General features: G+C 38.1%; 1 protein-coding gene across 3 annotated transcripts in view; it reads right to left on the bottom strand.

Moving 5' to 3' along the window:
• Positions 1 to 26123, bottom strand: part of LOC150090468 (uncharacterized) — a 678730-nt gene that overhangs the window by 485711 nt on the left and 166896 nt on the right. For all 3 annotated transcript variants that reach the window (XM_090389911.1, XM_090389910.1, XM_090389909.1), the window contains exon 5: positions 16344 to 16391. In XM_090389911.1, coding sequence (XP_090246037.1) covers positions 16344 to 16391 — 48 coding nt within the window. The remainder of the gene's footprint in view (positions 1 to 16343; positions 16392 to 26123) is intronic.

Raw genomic sequence — 26123 nt, 5'->3', positions numbered from 1 at the left:
ATTCAAGGCCTTATACAACCTCAATCAGATCACCTCGCAGGAGCCTAGTCTCCTGCGAGGTGAAATAGGTATGAAACGTTTAGTAGCTTCCACTATTAATTCCTTGAATGCTACACACTTAGAATTTGCTGTTGGTAAAATCATCAGTTGGTCCCCCTGTACAGAATTTAAAAACTGTCTGAGACCACTGTAGTCACCTTTACAGAAGCAAAAACCCTTTCCTTTATCCCTGATGGTAGATATATCTTTAAGTAAATCCCACATCAGTACACTGTGATCACTGAAACCAAATGGTTCCTTTATCTGCAAATTCTTAATACACAAATGATCACTGCTGATAACCAGATCAAGGGTATTACCCTCTCTGATTGCTTCTCGAACATGCTGCTGCAGAAAACAATCATCCAATAAATCCACAAGTCTTACTAGTGGGCAAATGACCAACCCATAAGTTCCAGTCTACACCTGGGAAGTTAAAATCCCTTATTATAAGACATTCTGATTTACTAGCCCACTCTATTTCTCTGTACAATTATTGACTGTACTCATTCGAGTCATTAGGCCTAAAACACACTCCTACTCTTATTTTTGCTTTCGCAGTGCTTATGTTACACCAAACTGACTCTACAGTGCATTGTTCATCTATATCAACTGGATACACTTCTTTTGATTTTATGTTTTTCTTAATTAACAGTATAAAATCTCCTCCCTTCCTATCCTGTCTATCCTTTCTGTACACATTGTACTCCCCAAATTCAAGTTCTGCATTCCTTATATCTGTATGACACCACATCTCTGGTATTCCAACAATATCTGCCTTTGATGTCTTGACCAACACTTCAAATTCATCAAATTTATTTACTATACTTCTAGCATTGATATACATGTACCTATTCTTATTATTAATTATTCTAACACATCCGGTACCTCCATAGCCAGGTGGGCAGAAGCAGCAGTGTGTAGCACGTTTCTTGATTAGACCGGGGTTCAAGCCTGTGACCACCAAATACGGAGGATGCGGAACGGTCAGGGAATGACCGCCGCATATCTCTGGAGCAATAACAAACAAACAAACCTAACACATTCCATATACCCACCTGTTTCACAATGACTGCCATCAATCCCGGAAACCGCCAACACCCCCTCGCTCCAGGCTGCTGCTTATTCTAATAGAAGTAGTGAAAGAATCACCTACACCTCTGCCTGCGGCTACTTTTAACCTTTTAGTCTGTGAATCACCCCCCCCCACAATGTGTACAGAATTGTACACATTGTGGGGGGATTTACATAAGTAAAGAAGTCTTTACTTATGTAAACTGTATAAAGGAAGGGGATGAATCAGATTGGTCCACTGGATATTGATGGTTCAACTGTTGAAGGTTCTGCTCAGGTAGTTAACAAACTAAATGAGTATTTTGCATCTACATTTACACCATGAGGAGTTATTCAGGGAGGGTAATGCCAGATGTTTATCAAACTCTAACAGGGAGTTATATGATTTTATAATAACTGAGAGCAAACTGGATTAGAAATTGTTGAAGTTAAACATAAGAAAGGCACATGGGGTGGATGTGATCCATCCAGTTATATTAAAGGAGGCGTATACTGTAAAAAAATGCAGTGAATTTTTAAATTCCTGTTTTGCTTCCACATTTCTATGTGAATTGGCCTTTTCATATTTGAAACAAAAAAAAAAAAAAAAAAAAAAGACAAATAATCGCTCTACTCTTACAGACTTGCACATAGAAGATTTTTTACGGTCGCCTTATTCCCGATTTTGAAAGCTTGGCAGATGACATGAAGACACAAACTTCACATAAATTAAAAATTTGGATATGTATGAATTTAAAATAAGAATTCTGAATTGTATTGAATTTTAAAATTTATAAAAAACATTTTTCGATATGTGTCGATTAACCTTTTTCACCGTGAGCAATGAACTTCTCAGGATGGTAGATTGCGGCACATTTTGAAGAAAAAAAGTCGATCGCATCACAAATTAAGTTGGCCACCCCTGATATAGAGAAAGTATGTCAGCAAGGACAAAGAAACAATTATCCCAATATACACACAAAATGGTTAAGCCACATCTTGAGAACTACATAAATGTTAGAAGCCACATTTAAAAAAAAAATGTGGATCTTTTGGAACTGGTCCATGGAAGAGCAACCAAATTAGTAATAACTCTGACAAAAAAAAAAAAAACACTTCAATTCTGCAATCTGCCCAGCTTGGAAACTAAGAACTTAAAATGTTTGAAGCTTCAAACTCAGCTGATGGTATAAAGACACTATCTATCATCATACCATCATTAACATAATGACAAGGGTATTCTGACTCTTTCTTTGACAAATTTATATTGAAAAAGGTTGGCTGGAGGGACAGAAGCCTCCGGCCATCCTTTTTCAATAGTGTGTTACCCATTCTAAAAAACTGCGTTTCGATTTTCAAACTGTTTCGGGAAAACGGACTCAGTCAGAAGCATGCGAAATTATGCATGTGTGAAGATGTAGATGAAACAGTTTTTGAGTGGATGAAACTGATTTGGGACCAAAATGTGCAGATATCAGGGCCATTAATTAAAAAAAAGGCTATGGAGTAGGCATCTTTTCTGGGGCATAAAACATTCCAGGCCAGTTCTGGTTGGCTGGTCCAATTTAAAAAGCTCCATTGCTTACTCAAAAAAGTTATTGCTGTTGAAAGTGGAGTTGTTTTTTTTTTGCTTTGGTAGTTATTGGCACATCTGCTTCTGTGGCCATAACGCACCTCCCAAGGTTTTTGAAGTACTTTGATCCAACCCGAGGCGGGATTTGAACCTGCTTTGGGTTGCCAGGCAGGCGCTTTATCCACCCGGCTAGCCCCGTCGGCAGTGGAGTTGTAATCGAAGAAGACTATAACCACTAGAAAGAAACAGTTTTGAAAAAAATTATGGAGGACTACCAGCACAAAGACATATTCAATGTTGATGAAATGCCTATTTTTTAAATGTTTGCAGAACAAGACACTGACTTTTAAATTTAATAAATGTTTAGGTGGTAAAAATAGTAAGGAGAGAATTACAGACTTATTGGTGCAAATATGGCTGGTAATGAAAAACTGAAGCTTTTGGTAATAGGCAAAAGTTACTAATCATATTAAGAGTAGGAGACCAGCAGTTTTACTTAAGAAATACAGGTCACTGTTGAAAAAAAGCCGTGAATCAGGGTTGAATTTAAAAGTTGAATTTCTGCCCATGCATGATAGGAGGGAGCAGATAACAGGAGAGACTGCTGCTACAGGGATGGGGATACACTTAAATAGAAAGGGTGCAAGAATATTTGCTGATGCTATTGAGGCAGTGTTAGGTGGGTCGGAAAACTGTTAGCTTGGGGGGATACAAGGACTAATAGATTAAAAGCAGCCACTGGCAGAGGTGAAAGAGATTCTTTCAACTCTAGCAGTAAGCTAGAGAATCTTGTAATAACTGAGAGCAAAGTGGAGGAGAAATTGTTGAAGATAAACACAAGAAAGGCACCTGGGGTGGATGGGATCTATCCAGTTATATTAAAGGAGGCAGCAAAGGAAGTAAGCAAACCCATAGCCATAATTATGAGAGCTTCCTTGGACTCAGGGGAGGTACCCACGGACTGGAGATGTGCAAATGTGACCCCAATTCACAAAGGAGGATCAAAGGCTGACACAAGTAATTATAGACCTGTGAGTTTAACTTCTGTTCCCGGAAAATTAATGGAGGCACTGGTTAAAGAAGCACTGCAGGATCATCTAGACAAGACTTCAGTTATAGCTAGGACACAGCATGGTTTTGTTAAGGGTAAGTCTTGCCTGACCAATTTGATTGGATACTATGATGCAGTCACAAAAGAACTGGATGCAGGGAATAACTTTGATATTATATACTTGGATCTTAGAAAGGCTTTTGATACTGTTGCACATGGAAGACTGCTGCACAAATTGGAGCAGTGTGGCATTGGAGGCAAATTGCTGCTATGGATAAAGGGGTGGTTGAGGGGGAGAAGACAGAGAGTGGTAATCAATGGACACTGCTCATCGTGGACTAATGTTATTAGTGGAGTCCCTCAGGGTTCAGTATTGGGTCCTTTATTGTTTTCTGTATTTATAAATGATATTGATGATGGTATATCAGGCTTAATGTCCAAGTTTGCAGACGATACAAAGGTTGGCAGGGTTGTCAAGGACACTACTGACACTATGCTACTGCAACAGGATTTGGAAAGGTTGAGCAGATGGGCTTCGAGGTGGCAAATGAAGTTTAACATTGACAAATGTAAAGTACTACATATGGGAAACAGCAACCCCAGAGCAACGTATCAACTCTGTGGTACTACAGTGACAGTGGTAGAGAATGAAAGGGACCTGGGGGTGGTTGTGCAGGCAGATATGAAGTTCTCTGAGCAGTGCAGACGGGCTGCAAGAGTAGCTCATGGTGTATTGTCAATGATATATGGTTGGTTGTTGGTTGTTATTTGGTTTTTAGGAGCATTAGCAACTAAGGCCATATTGCTCCGGGATATGCGGTGGTCATTCCCTGACCTTTCCGCATCCTCCGTATTTGGTGGTGACGGGCTCGAACCCCGGTCTAATCAAGAAGCGTGTGCTACGCACTGCTGCTCCTTCCCACCTGGCTACGAAGGCGCCTCCAATGATATATAGGAATTTTTCTAGCAGGGATAAGGAGGTGATTATTCGCTTGTATAAAGCAATGATCAGTCCACACCTAGAGTACTGTATACAGGCCTGGAGGCCTCATTTCAAGAAGGATGTAGAGCTGCTGGAACAAGTACAGAGAAGGGCAACTAGATTGGTGAATGGGACAAAGGGGTGCTCTTACGAAGAAACGCTTAAGTTTTGCGAATTACAGTGTCTGGAAACTAGGCACCAGCGAGGTGATCTGATAGAGGTGTACAAAGCCTTGAATGGTTTGAGCATGCTCAATGCTGATGGAATTCTTCCTCGTGCTCAGAATAATCACCTGAGAGGGCATAAATTCAAATTGAGGAAAGACAGATGTAGGATAGATGTGCGGAAATTTGCCTTTAGCCAGCGGGTGGTTGGTAGGTGGAACAGACTTCCATCCCTTGTCGTGGAAGTTGATAGCCTAAATAAGTTTAAAGCTCAGCTGGACAGGTATTTCGAACGAACAGAGGGGTGAAGTGGAAGTGGTTATTTTTATTTATGTTACTTTCTTTTTTTTTTTTTGGCTGATGCTGCATAAGCTTGCTTTCTTGCATCAAATGCCTCTACTAATGCTAATGCTAATTGCAAATGCCTCAGCACCTCGACCAGCTGGGTCGGTGTGACTAGAAAACGGAAGCCAGCTGGAGTTTTGAACAAGTGGAAATGACTGCAAGACTGCAAGTGGAAATGGACATCATTGAGATTAGAATTCAGACCACGTATATTTGTGAAATGAATTAGGAAGTGCTTGGGATGTTTAGATCTTTTTGCAGATAAGCTTGCTCCATTAGTTTGACAATTCATGGTGTATTCAATAGTAAGAAAAAGTGGATGGGTCATGCTGTATGAAGTAATGAAATTTTTGGATATGGAGTACATATGGCAAGAGTATACCCAGATCCTTGACATGATTTGGCATCGACAATGCTCCCCGCATACACACTACTCGGACTCCCTCCAGTCGCTATCTGGCAGAGTAGAGGTAGCAAGATTATACACCAGCTGATCCGGAAGCCTCCTAGAGGTTTCTATTGGTGGCTTCCCCGGAAGCCACCAATAGGTTCGGTTCGGTGTACTAACTAGCTGCCGGCCTGCGAACATCATTTTAGAGCTGTACCCTCTACTAGGCTTTACATACCAACTAAGAAATATTGTTCAAGGTTTAGGCCAAAATGGATGTCAGATGAACTAATGAGGCATATGGCAGAGAAGAAAAATGCATGGGATACATACAAATTAACACATGACACAGAAGCCTATGATAGATACAAGTTGATATGCAACCAAGTTACAAAGGAGGTTAGGCAGGCGAAGGCAGATTACGAGAAATCCTTGGCAAGGGATGCAAAGAAAAACAGCAAAGAGTTCTTTACTTATGTAAACTCTAGAAGGAAGGGGATGAATCAGATTGGTCCACTTGATATTGATGGGTCAAGTGTTGATGATCCTGCTCAGGTAGCTAACAAACTAAATGAATATTTTGCATCGACATTCACACATGAGGAGTTATTCAGCGAGGGGAATGCCAGAGGCGTATTCAACTCTAGCAGTAAGCTACAGAATCTTGAAATAACTGGGAGTAAAGTGGAGGAGAAACTGTTGAAGATAAACACAAGGAAGGCACCCGGGGTGGATGGGATCTATCCAGTTATATTAAAGGAGGCAGCAAAGGAAGTAAGCAAACCCTTAGCCATAATTATGAGAGCTTCCTTGGACTCAGGGGAGGTACCCATAGACTGGAAATGTGCAAATGTGACCCCAATTCACAAAGGAGGATCAAAGGCTGACACAAGTAATTATAGACCTGTGAGCTTAACTTCTGTTCCAGGAAAATTAATGGAGGCACTGGTTAAAGAAGCACCGCAGGTCCATTTAGACAAGACTTCAGTTATAGCTCAGACACAGCATGGTTTTGTTAAGGGGAAGTCTTGCCTGACCAACTTGATTGGATACTATGATGAAGTCACAAAAGAACTGGATGCAGGGAATAACTTTGATATTATATACTTGGATCTTAGAAAGGCTTTTGATACTGTTGCACATGGAAGACTGCTACACAAATTGGAGCAGTGTGACATTGGAGGCAAATTGCTGCTATGGATAAAGGGGTGGTTGAGGGGGAGAAGACAGAGCGTGGTAATCAATGGACATTGCTCATCGTGGACTGATGTTATTAGTGGAGTCCCTCAGGGCTCAGTGTTGGGTCCATTATTGTTTTCTGTATTTATAAATGATATTGATGATGGTATATCGGGCTTAATGTCCAAGTTTGCAGACGATACAAAGGTTGGCAGGGTTGTCAAGGACACTACTGACACTATGCTGCTGCAACAGGATCTGGAAAGGTTGAGCATATGGGCTGAGAGGTGGCAAATGAAGTTTAACATTGACAAATGTAAAGTACTACACATGGGAAACAGCAACCCCAGAGCAACGTATCAACTCTGTGGTACTACACTGACAGTGGTAGAGAATGAAAGGGACTTGGGGGTGGTTGTGCAGGCAGATATGAAGTTCTCTGAGCAGTGCAGACGGGCTGCAAGAGTAGCTCATGGAGTATTGTCAATGATATACAGGAATTTTTCCAGCAGGGATAAGGAGGTGATTATTCCATTGTATAAGGCGATGGTCAGGCCACACCTAGAGTACTGTATACAGGTCTGGAGGCCTCATTTCAAAAAGGATGTAGAGCTGCTGGAACGAGTACAGAGAAGGGCAACAAAATTAGTGAATGGAACAAAGGGGTGCTCTTACGAAGAAAGGCTTAAGTTTTGCAAATTACAGTGTCTGGAGACTAGGCAATAGCGAGGTGATCTGATAGAGGTGTATAAAGCCTTGAATGGTTTAAGCATGCTGAATGCTGATGGGATTCTTCCTCTAGCTCAGAAAAATCACCTGAGATGGCATAAATTCAAATTGAGGAAAGACAGATGTAGGACAGACGTGCGGAAATTTGCCTTTAGCCAGCGGGTGGTTGGTTGGTGGAACAGACTGCCATCCCTTGTGGTGGAGGTTGATAGCCTAAATAAGTTTAAGGCTCAGCTGGACAGGTATTTTGAACGAACAGAGGGGTGAAGTGGAAGTGGGTTTTTTTTTTTTTTTTTTTTTGGCTGATGCTGCATAAGCTTGCTTTCTTGCATCAAATGCCTCTACTAATGCTAATGCTAATGCTAATATTTATATTAATTGTAATTATTTAATAAAAAGTAACTAAAATAAAATTTTTCTTTGTTGACCTAAGTAGGAATTGACTTTAAAAATTTTTTTTTTACATTACTTGTTTTTGACAAAGGTGGAAACAGAGATGTCAAATGTTGCAGCCAATAGCTTTGACAAAGAGACACCAGAACGCCTGACGACCATTTGCACAAGAAGGAAATTTTCTACTCTTAGCCTGTTCAAAATCAAGTTTGGAGTTATCAATCCTTACATTTGTTGCAAGCTTTCACATAAGCACAAAATAAAGCTATAGATTTGGATGCAAGCCAATTGCGAAATCCAACATTCTTATCTTGAACAACATTAGCACATTTATTGGGAAACCAAGGTTCATATAAAAATTTTAAAGTAGAGTGTGAAATAAAAAATTTCATATCTACAAAAATAATTTCCCTGACACAATCTGGGCATCAGAAGCTTTAAACGCTGACATCAGAAGATTTAAAACAGTAATCCGACCAAAGAAATTAAGAAAAAAAACTCGCAGATCATTCCATTTAGTATCCTTGTAAATCCAAAACAACATGAAGTTGGGAATGTGGGAAATGGAAAAAGGCTCCATTGGAGCCTTTTTCCATTTCCCACATTCAACTTGTGATCTGAGAAGACCACTGCCCTAGACTGTTACTTGGAAGGGTTGTTTGTGTGAAAAAGGTCAAGGGTCTGGCTGTGTGGTTAGGATTGTCTGGTATTCTGGTAGGTAAATGAACAATGTGTGTAAGATCATTGGAAATTACAATGCTTCAGCATCTCAACCAGCTGTGTTCATGTTACTAGAAAACAGAAGCATTTTGGAGTTGTGAACATTAAAATCACCATGGAAAATTTCCTCACTGTTAGGAAAGTCAGACTGGATAAGGTCAAGTTTCAAAGAGCTCCAGGTGATTAGGTGACTTGGGAGAATGATAGAGGCAGGTGACAGATGAATATAACAGAATCACACAGAGAGATTTTAAGTCAAAGAAGATGGAAAAGAGGAGATTACGGATTACTAAGTCACTGACAGGGATTATCAGAGCAGACATATGCACAAATACCACCTTTTTACTTGTGCATATATCAGACCACAAGCTGTGGTCTTTTTTGTGTTGGAACCTTTAGAAGTAATGGAACAGAGAAAGCTCCTTTACAAAATCTTAGCAAAGCTGAGCGAGGTACAAAAAAAAAAAAACAAGCAGAATTACTCTTCTAAGGTGGAATGACAATAACCAAGTTACTTTAGTGAAAAATTTGAAAGAAGAAAAGATTTTTGATGTAGGAATCTGTAAGCAATGGAAGAAAGCAGAATGAAAGCAAGTAACTTTACCTCAATCCAATATTGTGATGTTCTACAACAAATTAATGGGAGGGGCTGATCTTACTGACAAAATCAGAGGTCATTACTGAATTAGAATAAGATCAGAAAAATGGTATTGGCCTTTGTTTCAAATTGACTCAATGGAAGCATAATAAATCTATGGATCTTATATTGCAATGTTGAAAAGAATATTCCTCTCTTGGAGTTTACTCAACAAATAGTCATTGCACTGCTTCTGCTGCACTAGACTTAGAAAAGAAACAAGGAGTTCCTCCTAAAACAAAGAAAACAAAGTTCAAAAAGTGACCCGATCTGATTAGTAAAAAAAAAAGAAAAAAAAACCCTGAATAAAACAATGACAAAAAAAAATTTTTAAATAATAATAATTAATAAAAGAAAAGAAAATTAAACCTATCATCCTATGCGCTTCCCTCACCCGAAGGTACTATCCAGATGACCTTTGAATTTCCCTAAGCTGTCAGCCTCTACCACCTATGTAGGTGGTAGAGGCTGACAGTTTTGATGGCAAAGAACATCCTGTCAACAGAAATAATACTCAAAGAATGTGCAGTGTGTGGAAAATGTGCCAAATTTGTGTGCATCAGATGCAATGTTGAACTTCAACCTGATGCATGTTTTGTACTTTATTCATCAGTAAGTTTTTGTGCTCTTGTAATAACAATAACCAACATTTAAGTTTATTTGATAAAGAAATGATAGAAGCAAACTTTCACTTATTCCTAATTTTTAAGCATTTGAAAACACTATTGCCCAGTGTAAGTTATATCACACAGGCAAAAAAACAGTGAAAATTATAAATTTTTAAATAAATTTTAGCTAAACAAATTTAAATACACTATACTGAATATAATATTTCACTTTCAACAAAAAATTCAAACTTTTTTTAATTTTGGGCATTAAGGGGTTAAGGGAAGATTTTTTCTGACCAATCTTATTAGGTTCTATGAAGCAGTAACAAAGGAAATGGATGAAATTAATAATTCTGATATCATACATTTAAATTTAAAGTAAATTTGTTCTACTCAAAAGACTGCTGAACAAACTGAAACAGTGTGGCACCATGGGAATGTTATTGCTAAATATAAAGGGATTGTTAAGTTGCAGAAGACAGAGGGTGAGTATGAATGAGCAATGCTCTTCATTAGCATTAATAGAGGCATATGATGCAAGAAAGCAAGCTTATGCAGCATCGGCCAAAAAAAAAAAAAAAAACACGCTCCCATTTCACCCCTCTGTTCGTTCCAAGTATCTGTCCAGCCCAGCCATGAATTTATTTAGGCTATCAACTTCCACAAAAAAGATGGAAGTCTGTTCCACCAACCAACCACCCGCTGGCTAAAGGCAAACCTTCCGCACATCTATCCTACATCTGTCTTTCCTCAATTTGAATTTAGGCCCTCTCAAATGATTATTCTGAGCAAGAGGAAGAATTCCATCAGCATTGAGAATGCTCAAACCATTCAAGATTTTATACACCACAATCAGATCACCTCGCAGGTGCCTAGTCTTCAGACACTGTAATTTGCAAAATTTAAGCCTTTCTTCATAAGAGCAACCCTTTGTTCCATTCACTAATCTTGTTGCCCTTCTCTGTACTCATTCCAACAGCTCTACATCCTTCTTAAAATGAGGCCTTCAGATCTGTACTCAAAGTGTGGCCTGACCATTGCCTTATACAAGGGGATAATCACCTCCTTATCCCTGCTAGAAAAATTCCTGTATATCATTGACAAGACACTATGAGCTACTCTTGCAGACCATCTGCACTGGTCAAAAAATTTCATATCTGCCTGCACAATTACCTCCAGGTCCTTTTCGTTTTCTACCACTGTCAGTGTAGTACCACAGAGTTGATACGTTACTCTGATGTTGCTGCTTCCCATATGTAGTACATTACATTTGTCAATGTTAAACTTCATTTGCACCTCTCAGCCCATCTGCTCAACTATTCTAGATCTATTACTGGGTTCTGTCAATTTTATAGAGAAGCTATGCCAGCAGGGACAAAGAAATAATTATCCTAATATACAAACAAAAATAGTAAGGCCACGTCTTGAGTACTGCATAAAGGTTAGAAATCTCATTTTAAAAAAAATGAGGTGGATCTCTTGGAACTGGTACAAAGAGAAACGAAATTACTCATGAACTCTTACTAACATAAATACCACCACTGCTTATTGGAGGCTTGAAGTGGTGAAACCCATGTTTAGTCTCTAGAGCAAAGTTTCCGGCATCCCCCCCCCCCATACTTCTCCTTCAACTCATGCATGGTACTAAGTACTATAGGTTTTGATACCTTTCATGTTTGGAGTTTTCATAAAAAAAAAAAAAACACTTCAATTCTGCAAACTGCACAGCTTGGAAACTAAGCACTTGAAATGGTTAAACTCAGTTGATGGTATGAAGATGCTATCTATCATCATACCATCATTAACATAATGATGAGGGTATTCTGACTCATTCTTAGACAAATTGATTAGTGCTTCTGGAGAAGCCTCCAGCCATCCTTTTTCAATTTAAATAAAAATTTGCTTTCAGATGGTTTGTTTTAGTTTTTATGGCACATAAGCAACTAAGGCAATGATGTGCCTGCTTTCAGACAGGCAGGAAACTTACTGTATACAGTATACATCAATACTGAGAATTTTGGTGTATACTGTGGTTCAAATATGTCTCTTGGAAGCAGAGGCATACTGGTATGTATTTAGGGGTAAGATTATATAGGTGATCAATACTGGCTCAAAAACCACAGCAATTCCAGTAAAGTAATGTATCCATATCTTGTTAAACTTCCAGATGTTATATTTATACCTTGTTAAACTTCCAGATGTTATATTTATACCTTGTTAAACTTCCACGGTGCTGAAGGTTTTGTGTGGTCCACATCTTCCTCAATAAAAATTTGTAAGACAAGATGACATGCAGTTTTTCCAAGGAAATAAAGTTTTTTATTTCCTTGTATCCTTGGTGAGGAGAAGAAAGGTTTGCAAGTGATACAGAAACTGGTATATTGACAGCTTTAGTTTGATTTATAACAGTGCTTTGATTTATAACAGTGACAATATGTACCAGCACCTTTATTAACAGTGAGGTGTAACATTTGGATGCACTAAACTTCAAAAATTGTAATATTACATAAATTTTTTAACATGTATACCTGCTATTCAAATAAGCTTAAAGTTATTTAATTAAATTTGCATTTTTCACTGTCTATTGTTAAGATATTTTCTATATAAAACTTTATAACCATTTTTATAATTCTAAATTACTCAGTCTGACCTCTGTTTAACGAACTCCTTTTATAGCAAATTTTTTTAAAATTCTTATTAGAAGTTACATTTAAAATAGTTTCTGTTGAGTGAAGAAAATTTTCATATAAAGAACGGATTAGGACAGACTTAACTCGGTATGCACTGTTTGTATTTCTGGCCTTTAGGCAATTAGTGCTGCTGCTGCACGAATTAAGAGAGCTAACGGAATTACCATTCTACAACTGAGCATTAGCAAAGGCACATGATGCAAGAAAGCCTATATAGCATCAGCCCAAAAAAAAAAAAAAAAAAAAACACCCTTATTTCACCCATCCACTCGCTCCAAATGTTTGTCAAGTTCTGCCTTGAATCTATTTAAGCTATTAACTTCTATAACAACAGATGGAAGTTTGTTCCAATAATCAACCACCCAGTGGCTAAAGGCAAATTTCCGCACATCTATCCTACAATTGTCATTCCTCAATTTGAATTTATGCCCTCTCAGGTGATTATTCTGAGCAGAAGAATCCCATCAGCATTGAGCATGCTCAAACCATTCAAGGCTTTATAAACCTCAATCAGATCACCTCGCAGGTACCTAGTCTCCAGAAACCATAATTTGCAAAACGTAAGCCTTCCTTTGTAAGAGCAACCCTTTGTTCCATTCACTAATCTTGTTGCCCTTCTCTGTACTTGTTCCAACAGCTCTAATCTTTCTTAATATGAGGCCTCCAGACCTGTATACAGCACTCAAAGTGTGGCCTGACCATTGCCTTATACAAGGCGATAATCACCTCCATATCCCTGCTAGAAAAATTCCTGTATATCATTGACAACACACCATGAGCTACTTTTGCAGACTGTCTGCACTGCTCAGAAAACTTAATATCTGCCTGCACAATTACCCCCAGGTCCTTATCATTCTCTACCACTGTCAGTGTACTACCACAGAGTTGATACGTTATTCTGGGGTTGCTGCTTCCCATATGTAGTACTTTACATTTGTCAATGTTAAATGTTACGTGTAAATTTAACATTGACAAATGAGGGTTACTTGTACCACCTATCCGACCACCTGTCCCACATACAGAGAAGTCCCACTGGTCAACAATGAGCAGATCAAGGGGTATTCCCGATGCTGCCAATGGGCTTTGGTCAGCCTTCTACTGCAGTGGTGGCCAACCTTTTCCCCCATGTCAGGCTAGCAACCTCTCACCCACTCTCGTGTTTTTTTTTTGTTTTTTTTTTACCCCTAGTAATTTATCCTGGACTAGGGCTCCCCTGGGCCGGAGGAGTCTCCCTCCTCTTTCGTCCTTCCCCCTCTTCACCTTACTGTAGTTTTCTTTTTCTCCCTAGGAAACTCCTTCCCCAGGGAGCAGGGTGAGCAGATAGTAGGAGAAGCCTTGCCTTCCCGTGGCTAGGGGTGAGTACCTGCACGGTGATCATTGCCAGGTAGCCAAAAGGCCAATACACAACAGTACTCTACAGAATACACAAGCTCACAGACAAAAGCCACAAATAAGCATCTGTTGTTTCGCGAAAGTTTTTTTTTTTTCCGTATCCACATTTTTCTGTAAATTTTTCCTATCTCTGTTTACATGGTCACAGTACCTGAATATCCGAATGACACCGACATTTTGGACAGTTAAAAAAAAAAAAAAAAAAATTCAAATTTAACTAGTTCAAAGACCTAGTGACAATATCGATGACAAGAGAAGGAAAATGAGGACAACGAAGGTTTAAACCTTCTAAACATGAAATGTTGGCATTTGGTGAAAATGAAGTCAGTTAAATGAAATTAATGAAGTTAAATGAAAGATACAATTCATGGATTTTGATAAGGTGGTTTCGGAAGAATTGAAGCATTTGATGAAAGCTCTGAGTACAGTACCAATTTCATCGAGTGAATATGAATGAGAATTTTCACAAATGAATCTGATCATCAGCTCAAACAGAGATTCGTTGATGACAAAAACAATTTCTTCACTCTTATTTCTTAAAATTGTAGCTCCACCGCTGACACATTTCGATCCAGCAAACATGTCGATTCATGGCTGCTTCGGAAACATCATTCAACAACAGACACAAACAAGAAAAGAAGTCGGCATAGTGTGTCGGATGAGAACTTAATAAAAATTTGGAATATTCTACAAAAACTTTATTATGAAATTATTTTTACTTATCACTTATTTTACTCACATTTTACTTATTTTTTATATACTTAAATAATAAATTTATGCTTAATAAACTGTGTTAATATACTTAATTTGTTGTTCTTATTCCAAAAACATTACTACTAAAGTAACAATATCAGGAAAAAAAAATTTTAGAGTACTTTACATATCCTTTTCATTTTCAATTTTTCCTAATAGCAAAGAATGAGTACTGGCACCTATTTTTTTTTTTTTTTTACAAAAAAAGCACTGCTGGACAGGGTTTTTACACAATTTGAAAAATACTCTTTAAGAGTACTGTTAGTTCAGTCTGTGATTCAGCTGACCGATATGTTTTCACAATTTAGACATACGTAGACATAAAGACATTAACAGACGTATTTAGACATTAAATACATCTATTGATCTGAGTTTATGATAAGATAATTCATTCTGCTTCCATTAGAAAACATTATGAGTTGTTTTATATTTTTGGATATTGGTTAAGGTGTAGACTTCACAGTTGAGTTCTACTTGTTTGGGTTACACAATCTGTCCGGGAATGTCCATATTTCTGACATCAGAAATACCAATGTCACTTAATTGTATTTATAATTAAGTGTACTACATAATCACTATGAAAAACAGATGTAGTCACTAAAATAGCTTGGCACTCAGGACCAAGGAATTAGAGGAAAATGCAAACATGGCACTTCTTACATTTGTATTATTAATGAATCTATGCACAAAGGACACAATATTTATATTTTAAATTACATCATCCTTACAGTGAAAAGAAACAAAATGCATTTGTAGTGTGTACGCATGCATGCACTACAAATGCACCTAAAACACAAATACACTGACTTGAAAATATGATGCAACATTAGTTTGTTTCTAAATACTTGAAAATAAAGCTTTTCACTTTTATCACATGGTACAGTTGTTTTTATTTTAATTAATTAAACCAATTAAAACAATAACTTCACTATTCACAAGCACAAAAAAAATAATGCATTATGGCATATTATTACACACAAAAAAAGGAAATTAATGACAAATTTAAAACCATAGCAATAAATATAAGCAAATACAAATTAACTTCAGCATTTGGTAAATGTGTATATAAAAAATATAACACAAGTATGACTGAAATCCATTAACACATTTAGGAGAACTGCAAAAACTGTCTAGTATCAATGTGTGTTTCACCATTATTTCTTTTTTATATTGCTTATTTTATGAATGTTTTTTTTTTTTCACTTCATTATTATGATTTTTTATTTATTTTATTTATTTAGGCATTATCTTCAACATGTTGGAAAAATAATTTCAAATTATAGATTTATAAAAATAACTAAAATTTTTCTATTCTCAAGAAATAACCAAGATCAGTTCAAAAATTCATTGTGACTGCACACATAACGAATTATTAAAGGGAGTTGAGTCCAATTTCTGGAACTACAGTTCACAATGGACCATACATTTTTTTTCCTGGAAGGATCGAGGATTGAACCCAAAACCTTCTTATTTGTAGCAGGGAAAAATAATCATTAGACCACAGCCATGCTTGATCCATGTACAAAAGCTGTTTCTTAAATTAAGTCATAATGCTTAGCTGAATATTAACATAGTATCTGCTGAATACTTCAGCAGATACTATGTTACTAACAATATGCACTAACATAACATGTTCTAAGTACTTACGAACATTGATCACAGCAGATCATATATTCATCGTCATGATTGAACCCACTGAAACAAAAACACACAATCTGACTTAAAAAATTAGTGCAAATAAATGTTTTATTATAAAAAAAAATGCAATATTTAATATTAAATGAAATTTTTTAGTTCCACATACCTTACTGAGAAATAGAAAAACAACATGTTATGAAGTACAAATATCAGGACATTGAAAAGCTCCAAACAGCCTCAAAAAAGGGTTAAAAGAAACAACACCAAGAATTACGGAGTATCTAAGGAAATTACAGTGTTCATTCTAAAAGTAAAGTAAAGTTATCCAGCACAGATGAAGGTTTTTCAAGCATATAAAATCAGGTCAGTTTTCACAAGTCATGTAAAGTCTTGTCATTAGTACTGGCAAATGATGCAAAGAAATAAGCATGCACAGCATCAGCAAAAATAAATACATAAACGAAAAAAAAAAAAAAAAAAAATCCACATCACTTTTCTACACCCTCTCATAATTTGTCTAATTCCATTTTAAATTTATTCGAACTACCCACTTCCACAACATCACATAAAAGTCTATTCCAACAATCAACTACTCTGTGGATAAAAGCACAAATTTTTGCACATCTTTCTCATAATCAGCCAATTTATGCATTCTTATGTAAATGTAAGCCAATTAGTATCCATAAAGTGCAAGGAAGCCACAGGATTTTGTTTTCAGGGGTTAAAAAAAAAAGAAAACTGAAATAGATAAGAAAAGAAAAATTATGCACTTCCCTCCTCACATAACTATCCAGGTGACCTTTGAATTTTTTCAACTTGTCAGCCTCAAATACCTGTGAAAACTTGTTCTAGTAATCAACAAATTTCTGGCTAAAAGAAAACTTCATACAACATAATCTAAACCTCTTCCCCTGTAATTTGAATTTATGGCACAAACTTCTAGAATTCTTTATATCAGCAAAAATTCTACCCGCATTCATTTTACTAACCCCTCTAAGAGCCTTATAAACCTTCAGGTCCCCTCTAAAGTGCCTAATTACCAAGCTCTGTAGCAACTCACGTGGTGAGATTTCAAAAGGATTACCTTTTGAAATCTCACCACGTGAGTTGCTTTTTTTTTCTTTGTACCCTTTCAAGAAGCTCAACGTCATTCTTCAGATGGACTCTGCATACTTGAACACAGTATTTCAAATGTGGTCTTACATTTATAAAAGTGGAATTATGACCTCCTTATCTCTAGAGTAACGTTTGATAAATCTTTGACAGGACACATTAACTTTCCTGGCACCTGTTTACACTGCTCAGAAAACTTCATATCTACCTGAATTATAACACGTCACTGTTGAAAAAAAAGCCGTGAATTAAGGTTGAATTTGAAAGTGTCTGCAATTCTGCCCAGACACGATAGGAGGGAGTATATGATGAGAGCCTTGTCGATCAATTCGGCCCTGGAGGGATTGTGCAAGGCTCAAGGGGTAGAATTTTTTTCAGCCTGGACTGTACTTGTTAACAGGAGAGATTGCTTCTACAGGGATGGGATACACTTAAATAGAAAGGGTGCAAGAATTTTTGGTGATGCTGTCAAGGCAGTGTTAGGTAGGTCAGAAAACTGCTAGTTGGATTAGCTGGTGGATTATTATTAGCTACATGGTGCAAGGAGGTCTGAGGCTTATGCTGCACCAGCCAAAAAAAAAAAAAAAAAAAAAAACACCGAGAGAGAGACAAAAGTAGAAGGGAATCACCAAGAAAGAGAAGAATGATGATATCCAGCTCAGCATAGTTGCTTGTTGGAACAAACTTCATCTGGTGTTGTACAAATGGAGAGTTTGAATGAATTCAATGAAGAACTAGACAAACTATTAAACTGTTAGCGGGAATAGACAGGCAATACAGAAAGTGGTGGGTTTTTTTTTTTGCTTTCTTACATTGTTTTACACTTCTAATACTAATAATTCTTACCATTTACTAACACATTCTAAAATATCTTTGAATACGTTTCACAAATATTTTATTACCGAATTATAGATATGATTATTATGATCAGTAAAAGAAAATGAACAGTTATTTAACCAATTTTGATATGCAATTTACAAAAATTTGGCTTTAGATAAATTACAGGAATATAGAAAAATGCACATTTCAAACTAAGAAACAGCATCAGAGGAAAGGGAGATAGTAAAGTGGTGTGATATGTTGACACATCTAAATCTTTCCTAAGAAAAACTCATTTATTCATTAATTGTTACAAACATTTTTATGCTCAGATAATTGGAAAACATTTTACCATGTTTGATATATCCTCCAATTTCACAATTCTCTGAAGACATACACTAATCCTTGTAATGATACATGTCTTCATCAATTCTGCAACGCAAACTATCATGGCTCTCAAGTCCATGAGTGTAGCTGGTTTCCTGAGGAAAACAACTCTTTCAAGAAACTCCCATAAGAAAAAAAGTCATAGTTCAAGTATGGGCTTGGATGTGGCCCAAAATATCCTCAGTTGTGACAATCATGACAGTACCACAATATCTTAGAGACAAAACGGCATACAAAAAATCCAACACAACATTAGCTGCATATAATATAGGGTTATAAAACTAGGTTTTGTAACCCTATACTACATGCTGATAAAGTTGTGTTGGATTTTTACATACAGCTAATAGGGATATAATAATCCAGAAATATAGGGTTACAAAACCTAGTTTTGTAACCCTATATTTCTTCCCTCTGCTCATGCAGTGAATTATGGAAACATTTCAAATCAAAGGATTCACTGAACAGAACACCAAGATATTCCAAGTTCATGAGCAGCTGCTTTTATTGTTGACTTTCCTGAACTACTATATCGAAACCAACGGCTAAAATATTTTCTGGAGAATAAACAATGGCCATGTGAGGTAATTTTCATTCCTTTACATATCTTTCCTCTTCAAACTGCTGGAAGTAAAACTTGCCCATTGAGTGAAAACAGCCCATTAATAGCACATTTCCCAAAATTTGCAGTTGATCCAACCTTGGTCTCAGTATAAGATATCATGTACCCCCTCAAGTTCCAAGCCCTCCCTTTGAATCAGGCACAGAACCAAAAAATCATATTGGAATTCCCAACAACTGCAGGAGTGAGTGCCGAAATAAGAAGGCTAACTAGCAGAGCTGGAACTAGGCAATCCTATGCCTCAGGCAAAAGTAATGTTTGCTCCCATTATATGAAGGTAGTCGATCTTTATGAATTTATAAAAATTACTATTGCAATGATCTATGATTTGCATATATTTATTAATAAAATAATTTAAATAATATAAAAAAACAAAAATATCAAAGAAACTTACACATTTCATTTATATCTACAGAGACTGTTTCTATATAAACTACAAAGAAAATATGTAACTGTAAAGAAATTATAAAAAAAAAAAAGCAGATATCACAGTTATCTGCAATTAAAATCATAGAACAAAATAGTACTTTTAACATTATAACAAACTAAAAATATGCAACAAAGATTATTTTAATTGAATTTTTCTCACTTTTGCCGAAGCAAAATCATCAATAATTTTATCATAATTTTTTTGTTTTGTGCAACATTATTTTCAATGGCTATAATTGATATGTTGGTTAGTTGTTCTTGTCTAGCTGTTGATCTAAGGTAATTTTTAAATCAATTTAAGTTTACTGAAGGACTTTTTTTCAAGAAGTGACTGTTACAGGCAGGGTAAAAAAAATTCGTAATGCTATTTCTATATACTCATGAATGAATTGGAGAAGTTGTAAAGGGGTTACAGATTTTATATCCTGCAGAATTGATAAAACATGATTTTTGAAACTTTCAATTTCTGTTGAAACATGTGATGCATTTAAATCTTTGTTGTATTTTAATGAAAGTTCGGAAGCAGCTTTCTGCAAGTTAGATTCATTAATTAATGTGGGTGAAGTTCCAAATAGAAAATCAAAATTTGAAATAGTATTCAGTTTTTCAAATCTAGTGCTTAAGTCATTCATAAGAACATCCAAAAAGTATTTAATTTCAGTACAAAATTGTTGTTCAGCAAATAGAAATCATCCGAAGATTCGTAAAGTGTCATTCTTTTTATAATTCTTCTTCGTTCATCTGGAAGTGTAGCTGGTATATCCATTTTTTTCTGCTCTGGTAGCAGCATATCTGAAAATGTCTTGAAATTCACTTTCCTGTATTCCTTGGAGATTTTTTTTAACAATCTGCTTATTATTAATTGGAAAGGGTTACGTATGCAAAGCTTTTAGCTTGCAATGCTTTATTTACATAATCAATATTATGAAGAATTTTATTCCATATAGCTAATCTACATAAAAATGGATAGTCCATTTGTAAAAGCAGACTTTGGGCAATTCTGATAGTTTCTGCATTTGCAGAAGTATCTTCAATATTAATTATGACTACGTGAACTTTTGCAATTTGTAAGAACAAAGAATCTATAGCTCATTCTTTGGACAACCATCTTGTGTCTGTATGTCCTTTAAGTGAAATCTTCAAAGTATTCATTGAAATTTCCCAGTGCCTAGTGGAACCAGAAAAATAAAATTAAATATTCTTTGAACAATGCCAAAAAAAACATATCATCCCAGACATTGACGCTGCACATACAAGAGCTAAATTAAGATTTTGTGCCACACATGGTACAAACATTGCAAATTAAATTTTTTTTAATTACTGCCTGTATGCCATTATATTTTCAAACTTAGCCTCATTATCATATCCGTCGCCAATTTCTGTCACCAATCCAACGGCAGTCTTTTCTTTACTTTCTATAAAATCGATGAAACTCTTCTATTGATAGTTTTCCAACAATAATTTGCACATATCTAATTATTTGGGGCATTTGTTCACGTGATAAATTGGGCGTGCAATCAATTAACAAGGAAAAGTACTTAGCTTTTTTAATTTTTGAAATAATACTGGCCCAAATTTCATTTCCAATTAAACATATAAATTATTCTTGAATTTTATGCGATAAATAATTCAGTTTCTTTTCGATGATTTTCAATTTGTTCTGCTAGTTCTTTATTATAATGACTTAAGTTCAATAATATTGAGGAATATTCCAACTTTTGGATTCTCAACTATCTCATTTGAACCTCTCAATGCAAGATTATTTTCTGCACAAAATAATACTGCATCCAGAATACTTTTTAAAATTAGTCTCCATTTTTCTTTCTCTTTTAAAATTGCTTTTTGTCGAGCATTTTGGGGGGGATACAAGGACTAATAGATTAACAGTAGCCACTGGCAGAGGTGGAAGTGATTCTTGCACTGCTTCTATTGAAATGAGCAGAAGCCTGAAAAACAAGATGCAGGATAGTGACAAATGGGCCTGGAGTACTGGGGTCCATAGTTTAACAGATATTTATTTAAAGTATACCCAGTATAAAATAAAATAAAATAAAATATTTCCAGTAGCTTTCGGAACTCGTGTCCCTTTCTCAACTGACAGAATTTTTGAATACATTACAAGCAAAGTGTGGCACGTTACTCATTCGTCATTGTTGTAGCACGGACGTGTGCTGCCTTGCGCCAGTGATCATCCATCAATAAAACAGTTGTCTCCAGGATTGGATGTATACGCATGCCTTTCTGGCGATTTAATGCCTTAGGGTTGTTCATTATGTTTAGTGACTCTAGCCATAGGCGGTGGCGAAAGTGTCGCGCGTGGTCCACTATCTCAAAGTCGCGCTTGGGGTCAAGATCATGGTTGGTAGCCCAAAAATGTTCTGCAAGCGCGGACTGGTCAGTTTCGGCAAGCCGGATTGCTCTGTCGTGTTCCGTGAGGCGATCCTGGAGACGTCTCGATGTCTCACCTACGTAGCAACTGTTACAGGCCCTACAGGTGTACGGTACACTACATTGCTGCGTAAGACAGGTGTGACAGGGGTCTTCACACTGGAGACAAGTGAACGTAGGTTCCTACCTGGTAATTGTACACATTTTATGTTGTAACTTCTCAGGATCTTCGAGATACGTCCTGACACTCCTGGATAGTACGGAATGTAGGCGGATGATATGCCGACTTGCTTCGGAGATCTTGGGTTGGAAGTAAGTTCTTGTGCCTGTAACAAGCATCTGTTTAGTACATGGGATGGATAACCGCATCCGGTTAAGTCCGCCTTCACACGGGAGATCTCGTTACGTCTAATTGTGTCGGTGCTGGAATGGCTCCAGGCCCTGGAGAACAGGGTGCGGGCAGTGCTATTGAGATGGCTTGGAGCGTGGCCGGACCCGTAGTTGGTGAATTGACCGCACCACATGGGTTTGCGGTATACTGAGGTCTCTAGATGTGGGCCTACGCGATGCACTAGCACGTCCAGAAACGGGAGCGAACCGTCCACCTCTGATTCTACGGTAAACTTGATGAAATTGGATAGAGAGTTGAGGTATTCTAGTAGTACCGTTTCAGAACCACGTGGTATTATGGTAAAAATATCGTCGACATATCTACACCACGTTGTAATAGGTGTAGGTGGGTTCTGGTGTATCTGCTTCTCCAGATCTTCCATGGCGATGTTAGCTACTACGGAACTGACAGGGGCACCCATAGCAGTGCCATGTACTTGTTTGTAGAGTGAGTCTTCAAAGGTGAAGATGCTGCTAGAGAGGCATAGGTTGAGGGCGGTACAGATGTCATCAGTGGATAGTGACGTCCTGGATTGGAGGCTTAAGTCGCTCTCAAGGAGCCTTCTGGCGCAGTGCACGGCCTGTTGGACGGGAATCGAGGTGAATAAAGAAACCACGTCAAATGATGCCATGACAGAGTTATCAGGGATTGAAATGTCCTTAATGGTGTTAATGAATTCACTGCTGTTTTTAACGGTGTGAGATGTATTACCTATAAGAGGCGAGAGGAGGCTCGCGATGTGTTTGGACAGTTCATACGTTGGGGCACTGCAGCAAGACACTATAGGTCTGAGAGGAATACCCGGTTTATGGATCTTTGGTAATCCGTAGAATTGTGGTAGTTGGCAGCCAGTAGCACGCAGAAGATGGTGAGTCGCGGTCGGGATCTTCTTATCTTTAAGCCATGCGTGGACAAGTTTATTAACATTTGCTTCCAGACGTTTCAAGACTTTAACGGGAGGATCAGGTAGAGGTTCATATACGTTAGGATCGAGTAATAGGGCCAAGGCTTTCTCTCGGTAGGCTGATCGGTCCAGCACAACAGTCCGGCGCCCTTTATCCGCAGGAAGTACAACGATGGAGTTGTCTTTTCTTATAGATGACAGGGCGGCACGTTGGCGGTGGTTGAGGTTTGAGCACGTTTTTCGAGTGTTGCGGAGGACTGCGGCAGTCTTGAATCGGATCTCGTTGGCAGTTTCTTCGGGAAGGTTGGTAATACTGGCTTCTATGCCCATAGCGAGCTGTGTGATGGGAGGTTTCGATGGTATAACGGCGAATTTCATACCGTTTGATAAAACACTCAGCTGCTCGTTGGACAGTTGTTTGTTACTTAGATTCAAGACGAAAGAAGTCGTGTCGTCTGAACGAGTGTTCGTCTTTAAGGAGTTAGTTTCTATGCTCAAGTTTATGAACTTGCGCTGTTGGCGTAAACGGTAGGTATCCGAGGTCTGACTAGCCCGATGGCAGATGGTATGTATAAGGTTTGTAAATACAATAGGCGAGACCTTACCTTGTATATGTTGTAACAGTCTGGACTTGTTGTAGTCAGCGTTCCTGATTTCACGGTGGAGATGGGATATCCATAAATTTAACGTGCGTAGGCTGAAGTTAAAGCAGGCACGATCCATATGAGAGTTGTGGAACGGGGCTTTGTATCGGAACCCTTTAGGTATAATTCGATTGCTTTTGCATCTGTGGGCGAAGCGTAAATGTTGCCTGTAGCGAGCTATTGAGAGGAAGCACTTTTGCAACTGTGCACAATCGTTGTAGGTATTATGGCCATAAAGTGATCGAATAGTGACAAATGGGCCTGGAGTACTGGGGTCCATAGTTTAACAGATATTTATTTAAAGTATACCCAGTATAAAATAAAATAAAATAAAATATTTCCAGTAGCTTTCGGAACTCGTGTCCCTTTCTCAACTGACAGAATTTTTGAATACATTACAAGCAAAGTGTGGCACGTTACTCATTCGTCATTGTTGTAGCACGGACGTGTGCTGCCTTGCGCCAGTGATCATCCATCAATAAAACGGTTGTCTCCAGGATTGGATGTATACGCATGCCTTTCTGGCGATTTAATGCCTTAGGGTTGTTCATTATGTTTAGTTCATACGTTGGGGCACAAGTGCCCCAACGTATGAACTGTCCAAACACATCGCGAGCCTCCTCTCGCCTCTTATAGGTAATACATCTCACACCGTTAAAAACAGCAGTGAATTCATTAACACCATTAAGGACATTTCAATCCCTGATAACTCTGTCATGGCATCATTTGACGTGGTTTCTTTATTCACCTCGATTCCCGTCTAACAGGCCGTGCACTGCGCCAGAAGGCTCCTTGAGAGCGACTTAAGCCTCCAATCCAGGACGTCACTATCCACTGATGACATCTGTACCGCCCTCAACCTATGCCTCTCTAGCAGCATCTTCACCTTTGAAGACTCACTCTACAAACAAGTACATGGCACTGCTATGGGTGCCCCTGTCAGTTCCGTAGTAGCTAACATCGCCATGGAAGATCTGGAGAAGCAGATACACCAGAACCCACCTACACCTATTACAACGTGGTGTAGATATGTCGACGATATTTTTACCATAATACCACGTGGTTCTGAAACGGTACTACTAGAATACCTCAACTCTCTAACCAATTTCATCAAGTTTACCGTAGAATCAGAGGTGGACGGTTCGCTCCCGTTTCTGGACGTGCTAGTGCATCGCGTAGGCCCACATCTAGAGACCTCAGTATACCGCAAACCCATGTGGTGCGGTCAATTCACCAACTACGGGTCCGGCCACGCTCCAAGCCATCTCAATAGCACTGCCCGCACCCTGTTCTCCAGGGCCTGGAGCCATTCCAGCACCGACACAATTAGACGTAACGAGATCTCCCGTGTGAAGGCGGACTTAACCAGATGCGGTTATCCATCCCATGTACTAAACAGATGCTTATTACAGGCACAAGAACTTACTTCCAACCCAAGACCTCCGAAGCAAGTCGGCATATCATCCGCCTACATTCCGTACTATCCAGGAGTGTCAGGACGTATCTCGAAGATCCTGAGAAGTTACAACATAAAATGTGTACAATTACCAGGTAGGAACCTACGTTCACTTGTCTCCAGTGTGAAGACCCCTGTCACACCTGTCTTACGCAGCAATGTAGTGTACCGTATCACCTGTAGGGCCTGTAACAGTTGCTACGTAGGTGAGACATCGAGACGTCTCCAGGATCGCCTCACGGAACACGACAGAGCAATCCGGCTTGCCGAAACTGACCAGTCCGCGCTTGCAGAACATTTTTGGGCTACCAACCACGATCTTGACCCCAAGCGCGACTTTGAGATAGTGGACCACGCGCGACACTTTCGCCACCGCCTATGGCTAGAGTCACTAAACATAATGAACAACCCTAAGGCATTAAATCGCCAGAAAGGCATGCGTATACATCCAATCCTGGAGACAACCGTTTTATTGATGGATGATCACTGGCGCAAGGCAGCACACGTCCGTGCTACAACAATGACGAATGAGTAACGTGCCACACTTTGCTTGTAATGTATTCAAAAATTCTGTCAGTTGAGAAAGGGACACGAGTTCCGAAAGCTACTGGAAATATTTTATTTTATTTTATTTTATAC

The sequence above is a fragment of the Mastigoproctus giganteus genome, chromosome 2 (genome assembly GCF_048544385.1).
Source record: "Mastigoproctus giganteus isolate SK-2022 chromosome 2, ASM4854438v1, whole genome shotgun sequence".
In the NCBI taxonomy this organism is placed as follows: Eukaryota; Metazoa; Arthropoda; class Arachnida; order Uropygi; family Thelyphonidae; genus Mastigoproctus; species Mastigoproctus giganteus.
This window is presented reverse-complemented; position numbering and strand designations above follow the sequence as displayed.